At 39.4% G+C, this 12647-nt stretch overlaps 1 protein-coding gene across 4 annotated transcripts in view; it reads left to right on the forward strand.

Moving 5' to 3' along the window:
* The window catches only part of eps15 (epidermal growth factor receptor pathway substrate 15), a 79255-nt gene extending 68877 nt beyond the window's left edge, over positions 1-10378 (forward strand). For all 4 annotated transcript variants that reach the window (XM_061888538.1, XM_061888539.1, XM_061888535.1 and 1 more), the window contains exon 25: positions 8360-10378. In XM_061888538.1, the coding sequence (XP_061744522.1) occupies positions 8360-8500 (141 nt within the window). In that variant the 3' untranslated portion in view covers positions 8501-10378. The remainder of the gene's footprint in view (positions 1-8359) is intronic.
* The last annotated feature ends 2269 nt before the right edge of the window (positions 10379-12647 follow it).

Below are 12647 nucleotides of genomic sequence, written 5' to 3' on the forward strand. Positions count from 1 at the left end.
GATAGGCCACAGCCCCCGCGACCTCGAAAAATACGAGCGATAGAAAATGGATGAATGGATAAAAACTAGGGCTGTCAAATGGTAATTTTTTTCACCATAGTTAACGCATATTAATCATGATTAAATACAAATACATGTTTTTATTCTGCATAAGTTGTATTTATTTATTCATTAAATGTTTATTAAAATGTACACCCAACATAGGAACTGATAATTAGTTTGATTTATGCTAATGCCCATCCATCCATTTTCTACCGCTTATTCCCTTACGGGGTCGCGGGGGGCGCTGGCGCCTATCAGCTACAATCGGGCGGAAGGCGGGGTACACCCTGGACAAGTCGCACCTCATCGCAGGGCCAACACAGATAGACAGACAACATTCACACTCACATTCACACACTAGGGCCAATTTAGTGTTGCCAATCAACCTATCCCCAGGTGCATGTCTTTGGAAGTGGGAGGAAGCCGGAGTACCCGGAGGGAACCCACGCATTCACGGGGAGAACATGCAAACTCCACACAGAAAGATCCAGAGCCTGGATTTGAACCCAGGACTGCAGGACCTTTGTATTTTGAGGCAGACGCACTAACCCCTAATGCTTTTTTATTAAACATTATGCTTTTTCTAACAGTTAACACAAAATGGACAAAAACAGATGTGACTTGCTCTATTGTAAGGACCGAAAAGCAATCCTAAATAAACAAAAACATGCCCCCCAAAAAAGCAACGTGCAACTTTGCAAGTAATTAGAAAAAAAGTTGGTTGTGATATGCAGACTTTGCAACTACAAACTCAGAGCAACCGTGGATGGAAATAACTTTGGTCTTGCCGGGGGAGCAAACTGCCAGGGCTTCAAAGCTTTACATTTTTCTAAGTTAATTTCTGCTCTCCTATGAATTTATTTGATTCAACATTAGCCAGGTTTGGACTTAGGGTTAACTGTGCGACAAAAGAAATGGTGCCATTATAGGAAACTTGCTAACTTGTTATTATTGAATTAACTTTGACATCCCTAAAACAAATAAATGATATTAGTGTATGAAATGTGTTACAAACCCCAAAACAAGTGAATTTGACATGTTTAAATCGTAAATAAAACCACAATACAATGATTTGCAAATCCTTTTCAATCTATATTCAATTGCATACACTGCAAAGACAAGATACTTCATGTTCGAATTGTTATTTTTTGCAAATATTGGCTAACTTAAAAGCTCTTCTTGTCTGCTGACGTTTGACTTCTTTTTAGAAATAGATGATTTGAACGGATTCAGAATTTTATACCATGAGAAAGTTGAGGAATGCTCATCAAACCCTTTTTTGGAACATCCCACAGGTGAATAGGCTAATTGGGAACTTCCATGAAATGCTCAGTCATTCACAAACAAGGATGGGGCGACGGTCACCACTTTGTGAACAAATGCGTGAGCAAATTGAGGAAGAGTTTAAGAACAACATTTCTCAACGAGTTATTGCAAGGAATTTAGGGATTACACTATCTATGTCCGTAATATCATCAAAAGGTTCAGAGAATTTGGAGAAATCACTGCACGTAAGCGACGATATTATGGCCCTTCGATCCCTCAGGCGGTACTGCATTAAAAAGCAACATCAGTGTGTAAAGGATATCACCACATGGGCTCAGGAACACTTCAGAAAATCACTTTCAGTAACAGTACTACATCTATAAGTGCAAGTTAAAACTTTACCAAGCAGAGCCAAAGTCATTAATCAACAACACCCAGAAACGCCGCCTGCTTAGCTGGGCCCGAGCACATCTAAAATGGACTGATGCAGAGTGGAAAAGTGTTCTGTGCTCTGACGAGTCCACATATCAAATTGTGTTTGGAAACTATGAACGTCGTGTCCTCCGGACCAAAGAGGAAAATAACTATCTGGATTGTTATAGGTACAAAGTTCAAAAGCCAGCATCTGTGATGTACGGGGGTGTATTTGTGCCCAAGCCATGGGAAACTTACACATCTGTGAAGGCTTTGGAGCAACATATGTTGCCATCCATTCTGTTTTTATTTCCGAATTACACAACGTGCCAACTTCACCGGTTTTGGGTTTTGTATAATAATAATAATTATGTGTAGTATTATATGTTGTGTTAGTTAATTATTTTATCAAAAGTTCAAAATCCTTAGATTTTTTTTTCTACTGTTTGTCAGCAGACATTAAATAATGCCACAAATGTAAACTTCAGCTACAGATACTACAACCACTTGCAGAAAATATGGAATCCCCTGTATTGGAGGATGTTCATCCAATTGTTTGATTTATAAAAAAAAAAATAAAAAAAAAAGGAGAAGACAGACATGACCCAAAACAAAATTGGTATTTCAAATAGAACTTTCTGGCTTTAAGAATTACTAAAAAAAAAAAAAAAAAAAGAAAACAAATGATGGTAGCCAGTAACAGTTTCATATTTAGGTCAAGCAGAGAAAATTTGGAATCACTCAATTCCATGGGCGGCATAGCTCGGTTGGTAGAGCGGCCGTGCCAGCAACTTGAGGGTTGCAGGTTCGATTCCCGCTTCCGCCATCCTAGTCACTGCCGTTGTGTCCTTGGGCAAGACACTTTACCCACCTGCTCCCAGTGCCACCCACACTGGTTTAAATGTAACTTGGATATTGGGTTTCACTATGTAAAGCGCTTTGAGTCACTAGAGAAAAGCGCTATATACATATAATTCACTTCACTTCACAATTCTTAGGGAAACGTGAAAATCATGAAAAACAAACAAACAATACTGTACACTCACCAGTAGTACTTTGTTGCACCATCTCTGACTTTTACAACAGTACTCTTCATCAATCTTTCTCTAACTTTATCTTATTGCTGTTGTCAGATCTGGTTTGCAGGTTGGAGTCTTGTCACGGACCATTTTCTTCCACCACAGATTTTTAATTGGATTAAGATCCAGACTCTGTGTAGGTCGTGACATTGGCCTTTTGTTAATTTTGTTCAAGGAAAGTCCTTTGCTCTATGATAGATTAGATTAGATAGTACTTTATTTATTCCATCAGGAGAGTTCCTTCAGGAAAATTACAATTTTCAGCACAATCCCATTCAAGATCAGACAAACATTACAGGGAGACAGAACAGGATCGCTGACGGGTCTGCCGGCTTCCAGCGCCCCTTACAAAAAAGATGACATACAGGTAAACAAGGGGGGGGGAGAAAAGAATAGAAGATTAAAATAAAATAAAATAAAAATGGCAGTATGCGTTATCATTTAAAACCTTTTTTTTTAGTGTATTTTGCAACATTGCATCAGGATTTATCTTGTTGAAAAACTTTGGTAATCCTCTCCTTTGTTCCAATTGACTTCGCTTTTGTCATGTTAATGCACAAGGTTTGGACACTCATGTTTAAAGGCAGCGTAATAAACATTTAATCTGATGCAAGTGTTGGGTTTAGAAATTAACATTTATACCATACAAACTTTTTTTTGTAAGACCTACTCAGTGGTTTAGTGGTTAGAGTGTCCGCTCTGAGATTGGTAGGTCGTGAGTTCAAGTCCCGGCCGAGTCATACCAAAGACTATAAAAATGGGACCCATTACCTCCCTGATTGGCACTCAGCATTAAGAATTGGAATTGGGGGTTAAATCACCATAAATGATTCCCGGGCACGGCACAGTTGCTCCCCTCACTTCCCAGGGGCTGATCAAGGGTGATGGGTCAAATGCAGTGAATAATTTCGCCACATCTAGTATGTGTGTGACAATCATTGGTACTTTAGCTTAACTTTAACTTTAAAAACAACCACAGTTGAAAAACAAAGGGCTGTAAACTACAGACAAGTAAACACACAAAAAGCAGAGAAATACAGGCAAAGGACATACTAAAATGTATACCTTAATTTCAAACAGAGGTCAAATAAATATATATGCACATAAAAAGAGCAGATCCAAATTATCTTAAGAAAAATTTGTTTAGATAAAAGGCAGTTAAAAAGTTTTTAAAAAAACAGTTCAGTCTTATGCATTATAGGGTGATTCCATCATTTTTTCTCTACAGTTTTGTCACTCCACTTAATTTAAAAATAAAACAGTTACTGACGACCACAATTTATGTTCTTGATTCCTTAGTGTTTCTTTAAGCCAGAAAGTTTTAATTTCAAATAACGATAGTTTTGTGTCATCTCTGTTATCTGTTTTTTTCTACAAAATAAAACAACTTAATGAACATTCTACAAGTCTGGAAAGTCCATAGTGTATTGTCCAAAGGTGTGAGTGGGAATTGTTGTTGCATACAGCAGACCTGGGAAAATTAAGGCCCGTGGGTTGCATAAGCTTTTCAATCTGGCCCGCTGTACATCCCCAAATATTTTTTTAGATCTTTAAGATGGAAACTGTTGCTACCATTATGATGTGCAGTGATGTTTTCAAATTGCCGTAAGTCTTGAACTATACAAAGTATTTCAATGGTTGGAATCTGCGCTTTTGCATGATATACTAGTTACTATGTTAATCTAAGGCCCTGTTTACACTAAACCGGATAAGGTTATCCAGGGTAAATCACACCTAACTTTATCCGTGTCCGCACACAACAATGCCTCTGTTTAAGACCCCCGCTACGTCTGCCGGCAAAACGCGACCTAGTACGCATGCGCAGGAAATGCACGCGTCATAGTCATCTCCAGTGTTGTTTTGTGTGCAAGTTCTTCAATTTAACTTATCTGAACAATATCCAGTGTTGTGGTATTTCAATTACCTGGAATCGAGTGTGCTGCAGGGCCCTATTGTTGTGAATCACACATGAGCCATCATAAATTCATCAAATTTTTATTAGACATGTAAACTAAGTGATAAAGAACATTTTACGTCAATCAAACTAGTAATTTAGATATTTGGTCAGAACACTCCTCACTCACTCTTTTGCCTTCACCTTCCTTGTTCATTTGTTTTTGGTGACTTTATGTACTCTCGACCTAGACGTCCCATAGTTTTCCCTCGTCTTCCCTCGACGGCCAAGTAACACAAAGCACACGTTATCTTTTTCATCACATCATTTGAGGGACGGCGTGGCGCAGTGGGAGAGTGGCCGTGCGCAACCCGGGGGGTCACTGGTTCAGATCCCACCTGGAACCAACCTCGTCACGTCCGTTGTGTCCTGAGCAAGACACTTCACCCTTGCTCCTGATGGGTACTGGTCAGCGCCTTGCATGGCAGCTCCCTCCATCAGTGTGTGAATGTGTGTGTGAATGGGTAAATGTGGAAGTAATGTCAAAGCGCTTTGAGTACCTTGAAGGTAGAAAAGCGCTATACAAGTACAACCCATTTATCTACGGAAACTCACATTCTCCTTGTCTCTCCTTCGACAAATGGACAGAGTTTTTTGCTAAGTAGAATCACATTTCACATTCGAAAGTTTTAAGACTTGTTGTATCCAAAATAGTTCTTCCCCTTTCTCTTAAAGGGGAAGAACATTATCACAATTTCTGAAGGGTTAAAACCAATAGAAATCAGTTCCCAGTGACTTATTTTGTTTTTCGAAATTTTTCTCAAAATTTTACCCATTGCGTAATATCCCGATTTTCACATGCCTGATTTTCACGATCGGTATATCCACCCGTCCATTATCCTTTGACGTCACAGCGTGAAACAACCAGAAACAAACATGGCGGATAGCACAGAAAGGTATAGCGATATTAGCTCGGATTCAGACTCGGATTTCAGCGGCGTAAGCGATTCGACAGATTACGCATGTATTGAAACGGATGGTTAGGAGTGTGGAGGCAGGTAGGGAAAACGAAATTGAAGAAGAAACTGAAGCTATTGAGCCATATCACAACAGACAGCGGCACGGGAGGAAGCGAGGACGAATTCGGCGATCGCCTTCTAACCAATGATTGGTATTTGTTTGTTTGGCCTTAAATGTGGGTGGAGGGAAAGGCTGGATGCAAATATAGCTACAAATGAGGCATAATGATGCAATATGTACATGCAGCTAGCCTAACTAGCATGTTTGCATAGATTAGCTTGCTGTGACCAAATATGTCTGATTAGCACACTCCACATAAGTCAATACCCTTAAAAAAACTCACCTTTTTGCATTCATGCACAACGTTATAAGTTTGGTGGGCAAAATGAGACAGAAAAAGAAGTGGCATAAATCACGTCTTAGCCAAGACATCCAGGGGGTTTATCTCGCTCGTCTGCGGGAACAGACTGCCGTCGTCCCTGAATAGCTACCGAGGCACTCCGGCAGATTCAGTGGTGGTCTATTTTCCAATATTGCAGATTTGTTTGACTTTATCGTTGGAAATGCATCTGCTATGAGTGTCGCAGGATATCTACACATTCTTGCCATCTCTGTCGTAGCATAGCTGTCGTCGGTAAAGTGTGCGGAACAAACGAGGGACTTTCGCATCTTTTGGCCACTGGTGCAACTTGAATCCGTCTCTGTTCGTGTTGTTACTCCCTCCGACAACACACCGACGAGGCATGATGTCTCCAAGGTAGGGGAAAACAGTCGAAAAAACGGAAAATAACAGAGCTGATTTGACTTGGTGCATGTAATAAGATTTAGAAAATGGCGGATTGCTTCATGTTCTAAAGTCATGGGTGAAAGGTCATCACTCCGACAGGCTATCAATTGAAAGGCGTTTAAATCGCCAAATTCACCCTTTTAGAGTTTGGAAATCGGTTAAAAAAAACATATGGTCTTTTTTCTGCAACATCAAGGTATATATTGATGCTTACATATGTCTGGTGATAATGTTCCTCTTTAAGGTATTCTTGTGTGATTTCCACAAGTGTCTGTACATATAGAGGAATGAGAAACAAGGGCATGTCTACCATGAATTGATTAACGTGGACCCCAACTTAAACAAGTTGAAAAACTTATTCGGGTGTTACCACTTAGTGGTCAATTGTACGGAATATGTACTGAACTGTGCAATCTACTCATAAAAGTATCAATCAATCAATCAATCAATAGTCTGGATGACTCGCCTTCATATTTCTAGTGCAGTGGTTCTTAACCTGGGTTCGGTTGAACTCTAAGGGTTTGGTGAGTTGGCCTCAGAGGTTCGGCAGAGCCTCCGCCGCAGAGGTCAAGATACACACGACTCACCGTGTAAATAAAAACTTCTCCCTATCAGCGTATCATGTATACGGCAACCGCAGAAGTCAGACTGATTTGCAGGTGTGTAATTTGTTGTGAGTTCATGCTCTGTGTTGGTTTTGTTCTTTGAACAAGGTGATGTTCATCTACGGTTCAGTTTGTGCACCAGTAAAAAAACATAAAACTTTGTCTTGAATTAAAAAAATAACATTTTATTTTTCACTAAAGAAGGTTTCGGTGAATGTGCAAATGACACTGGTAGGGTTCGGTACCTCCAACAAGGTTAAGAATCACTGTTCTTGTGGTTAGCTCCGAGTTACGAAACCGCTTTTTGTATGAAGCTGGCTGTGGCGTGTTCTTTCTGACGTCACTTCCTGTGTGGGGCGCAGTCTTTTTGGCGTCACTTCCTCTATGAACTCAGTTTGTAAACGATCAATGAGTCCATACAAAGCTAAGTGCCGGAGATTCCAGCCGTGTAAAAATTTGTCCGAGGAGGGGAACCTTAAACGCTGGTATAGTGTGGCTGAAACGGGGCTAAGGCTAGATTATTATTCATTCAAGGGGTTAAACGACTTAGTGTAGACATGGCCTGAGTCACAGCAGCTCAGACGAGGCACCAAGCAGTGTGGGTGGGTAGCGTTTCCATAGAGTGTCAGCCTGAAATGCGGGTGTCAGGGACAAACGCGGTAGAAGATTTTTTAAAACAAAGTTCTAAAGCTTAGTGATGTATCAGATTGGAGGTGTTTTTTTATTTTTTTTTACCATTTGCGTTCATATTTGTTGCATTTCGCATGATTGTAAAATAGGTCGATCAAGAGGGGGTGTGACGTTCATATGTTGTCAATATTCAGTGTTTTATTGTTTATAGTAAATAATGTAAATCCCACATTCTATATTTTCTTTGACATTCTGGGTATCTCATTCAGTAAAAAAAAATAAAATTCCATTCCGTTTTTTAAGGTGGTCTGTCATAACGTTTTTTTAACATTCAATCATACATTATTGTGAGGTTTTGTATTAGTGTTCCTAAAATCAGATAAACTGGCCCCTAGACACATTTTTTTCTCTAGAGTTGGCCCCCCCGAGTCAAAATAACTGCCCAGGCCTGGTTTACATTATGTGCCCTACGAAGGCAGTCCTCCTATTGCCTGAAAATATCACGACGAGACTGTGAACAGATGAATGAATTGCGTTTGATCTATTGAGAAATGATGTCCGTCTTTGAGAATCATTTAACTGTGTTCCCTTTCTCCTCATTCACTCTTGTGTGCATGTGCAGTACCCAACGGAGGAAGACATGATCGAGTGGGTAAAGCGCGAGAGCGAGCGAGAGGAGAAAGAGCGTCTGGATCGGCTCACCCAGCAGGAGCAAGAAGACTTGGAGTTGGCCATCGCTCTCAGCAAGTCTGAACTGTCCTGAGGGAACTTCCACCTTTGCCCTCCCCTTTTCCTTTCCTCAAAATCCTGGCAAAGCCTGTTTAAGCACCAAAGCAAAAAAGTGGACCTAAACCAATGTTGCCCACAAGACTGGCACACAGCTGGTAAAACCAGAATGTAACTTATTCTTAGACTTCCACTCCCATGGTAAAGTTTGATCAACTGACCAACTAATAACAGTCACTTATAAGAACATCATTACTAATACATTTTAGCATTCTCCAAAATTCAGAATATCAGCAGTAAAGTGGGTTTAGATAATTCAAAGTGAAACATCTGGACTGTGGCATCCATAATCACTGAATGTGATTTTATTTCATGTTTCAAAACCAGATGACAAATGTTAGGCATGTTGTCTTGACGTGTGACGTGCATGCCAGGCGCTTACTATAAAATAAAATAAATAGATCATAATGGTCTGTTGATATAACTAAACAGTAGCGACTTGTCCAGCCCCGGTAAAAAATGGATGGATGGCTGGTTCATCATAGTATTGTATTGGAGCAAAGCATTAAAATCAACATTAAGATTATTTATATTTTCAGATATTAAGTCAACTGGCTCTCTTTGTCATTGCAAATAATAAAATACCACTGCTGTCAAAAAAATACCCATTTGTGCTATTCCGTTACTGCCGTTTTATCATTGTTCACACCCAGTTTGGTGAAATTTGGACAAGGTGGGGGCGACTGGGTGCAATCAATAGTCAAAAAGTGTATTTTAGAATTAAAGGTACTTCAAAACCTTAACAGCAGAAACGTAAATATTTACTGCACAAATGAACGGAAGTGGTGACAAGGGGGCCGGCTTTACACAGGTAACACGACTATATATATAATTTCTATGTCATATTTGAAAATGGAATTTATTTTTAAAGTACAGTTAAAAAGGGTTAGTGTGATTGTTAAACTTTTTTGTACGACCTGTTTAAGCCCTTTGGTGTGGATACAATAAATGCATAATTATAAACAAGCACAGATGTGAGGGCGAGAGATCATGATGTCATGTTGTGAAGGCTAAAGGCTCAGCAAATGCATGCAGCCAAGTACTCGAGCTGAAAAACCTATACCTCCCCTCACTTAGAAGCAACTTGACATGCAGTAAAATACAATAAGAATCAAAATGCTACTCGAAGATCTCCAACACAAGGTTGACATCTACAGTAGAAATTTAACTTCCAGGTGTTATTGATATAGTATGTCAATTATTCACTTACAGTACAGGCCAAACCTTAGGACACACCTCCTCATCCAATGCCTTTTTCTTTATTATCATGACTATTTACATTGTAGATTGTCACTGAAGGCATCAAAACTATGAATGAACACACGTGGAGTTATGTACTTAACAAAAAAGGTGAAAGTGAAAACACTGAAAACGTGTTTTATGTTCTAGTTTCTTTAAAATAGCCACGTGTTCTTTCATAGTTTGGATGCCTTCAGAGACAATCTACAATGTAAATAGTCATGAAAACAAAGAAAACCCATTAAATGAGAAGGTGCCAAAAATGTTTGGCTTTGTACTGAATGTTGTTATTGGTTTCTAATTCCATAAAGACCAGAAGAAAGTGACTGTCTTTATTCCTCTAAATGCCCTTCTTCCTCTGCTTGTACCTCCTTTGCTATTTGTAGCCTGATATGAGACTCGTTGTTTTCTCTTTACTTGCTTGCAGTGTACTTGTATTTTTTTTGTAAATACAGTACAACAGTATCCTGGGCCATCACACCTCATTTTGTACAGACTGTTTCCAACCAGCAACCACTGTTTTTACTCCAAGGCATGGTCACAACTTGTATTATATCTCTTTTCTGACAAATATGTAATGCACTAAATTAAAAAAGAATAAATATTTGAAATCCTATATCGGGCCTTTTTATTGTATTCTTGACATTTTTAAGCCTAGTTGTGACTGTGAGGTACAACTTGGTATGTTTTCTCTCATTTACTGTACTTTCGGTACCTGGTGCCTTTTACAGGTTCAACTAGCATGGTTTAAGGCGGGGGTCAGCAACCTGCGGCTCTATAGCGCCGCCCTCGTAGCTCCCTGGACCTCTTTCAGAGATTAGTGAAAATGGAAAAAGATGAAGAAAAAAAATTATTTTTTGTTTTAATATATTTTCTGTAGGAGAACAAACATGACACAAACCTTCCTAAATGTTAGAAATCCCGCTGTTTATGTTATACGTGCTTCACTGATGAGAGTATTTGGCAAGCACCGTTTGTCCTACAAATTCCAGCGATCCTTGAACTCACTGTAGTTTGTTTGGATGTACAACTTTCTCCGACACTGCCACAGAAAGACGTGTTTTATGCCACTCCTTTGTCCCATTTTGTCCACCAAATGTTTTATGCTGTGTGTTAATGCACACAGGTGAGCTATGTTGATATTATTGACTTGTTGGAGTGCTAGTCCGACATATTTGATCAGTGAATGACAGCAAGCTAATCGATGCTAACATGCTATTTAGGCTAGCTGTATGTACATATTTCGTCATTATGCATCGTTTTTAGGTATATTTGAGCTCATTTAATTTCCTTTACATATGTCCTATGTGTATTTAATTTATATTTGCATGTCTCATGACACATTATATGTAATATTGGCTGTATTTCTCATAGTTTGTGTGCCATGTTGTTCCAGACCACAGCAAACGTTACCGAGCTTGCAAAGATTTTAATAAATCCATTAGAAAAAGACACCTGCCGTTTCCTTTAACTTGACACACACATCTATACCTTTGGCCATTCTAAGCTAGTAATTTCCAGGATTTATCTCATCCTGTGAGAAGCTTCCATTTTACGAAAGATTTCCAATGTTGCAAAAATGTGTATAATAAAAATTGTAATACGACATTTCTGTCAGCAAAGATTTGCATCAGCTTTTGATGGTAGGCTAATATAGCTAACATAAACACATCATGTGTTGCCTTCATTGTAACACTTATATAAGGCTTTTAATTTTTTGCGGCTCCAGACAGATTTGGTTATTTTTTGGTCCAATATGGCTCTTTCAACATTTTTAGTTGCCGACCCCTGGTTTAAGGTTTCTGCAATACCATCCATCCATCCATTTTCTACCGCTTATTCCCTTTTTTTTGGGGTCGCGGGGGGCGCTGGCGCCTATCTCAGCTACAATCGGGCGGAAGGCGGGGTACACCCTGGACAAGTCGCCACCTCATCGCAGGGCCAACACAGATAGACAGACAACATTCACACTCACATTCACACACTAGGGCCAATTTAGTGTTGCCAATCAACCTATCCCCAGGTGCATGTTTTTAGAGGTGGGAGGAAGCCGGAGTACCCGGAGGGAACCGTATTTTAAAATTCCAATATGTTGCGGTGTTTTTTTAACAATTGTAGTCTAAGTCTTGGAAGTTCCATTATAGTGTATTGGACATCTCGCCTGAGGGTGGAACTTAAAAGTGTGTTCAGTAAACTCTGCTGCAAGGCTATTCAACTAAATTGTTTTGGGGGCCATATTTCTATTGAGCTAATTGGGCCCGGGGGCCAGACTCCTAATGAACTACTAACAGGAGCACACTGCTGTATTGAAGAACCTATTGCAAAAAAGCTGGTCAAAGATTATCTAGTACAGGTGTCAAACTTAAGGCTGGGGTCATTTTATGTGGCCCCGCCAAAGGCTGAAAATAATGTGCATCAATAAAATATTTTCTTTCAATGTATTTGTATTTGATCACTGTATGAGAGGTAGGAATCTTTGGTCACCTCACGATTCGATTCGAATTAACACGATTCTTGTATTATATTACAAAAGCACGTTGTGTAAATTGTGAATAAAAACAGAATACAATGATTTGCAAATCATTTTCAACCTATATTCAATTGAATAGACTGCAAAGAAAAGGTACCAATTGTTCAAACAGGAAAAGCATTTTTTTGCAAATAGTAGCTCATTTGGAATTTGATGCCTGCAACATTATTAAAAAAAAACTGGCACAAGTGGCAAAAAAGACTGAGGAAGTTGAGGAATGCTTATCAAACACTTATTTGGAACATCCCACAGGTGAACAGGCTAATTGGGAACCGGTGGGTGCCATGATGGGGTATAAAAGCAGCTTCCATGAAATGCTTAGTCATTCACAAACAAATGCGTGAGCAAATTGTCC

This window comes from Nerophis ophidion, linkage group LG26 (genome assembly GCF_033978795.1).
Source record: "Nerophis ophidion isolate RoL-2023_Sa linkage group LG26, RoL_Noph_v1.0, whole genome shotgun sequence".
NCBI classification, from domain to species: Eukaryota; Metazoa; Chordata; class Actinopteri; order Syngnathiformes; family Syngnathidae; genus Nerophis; species Nerophis ophidion.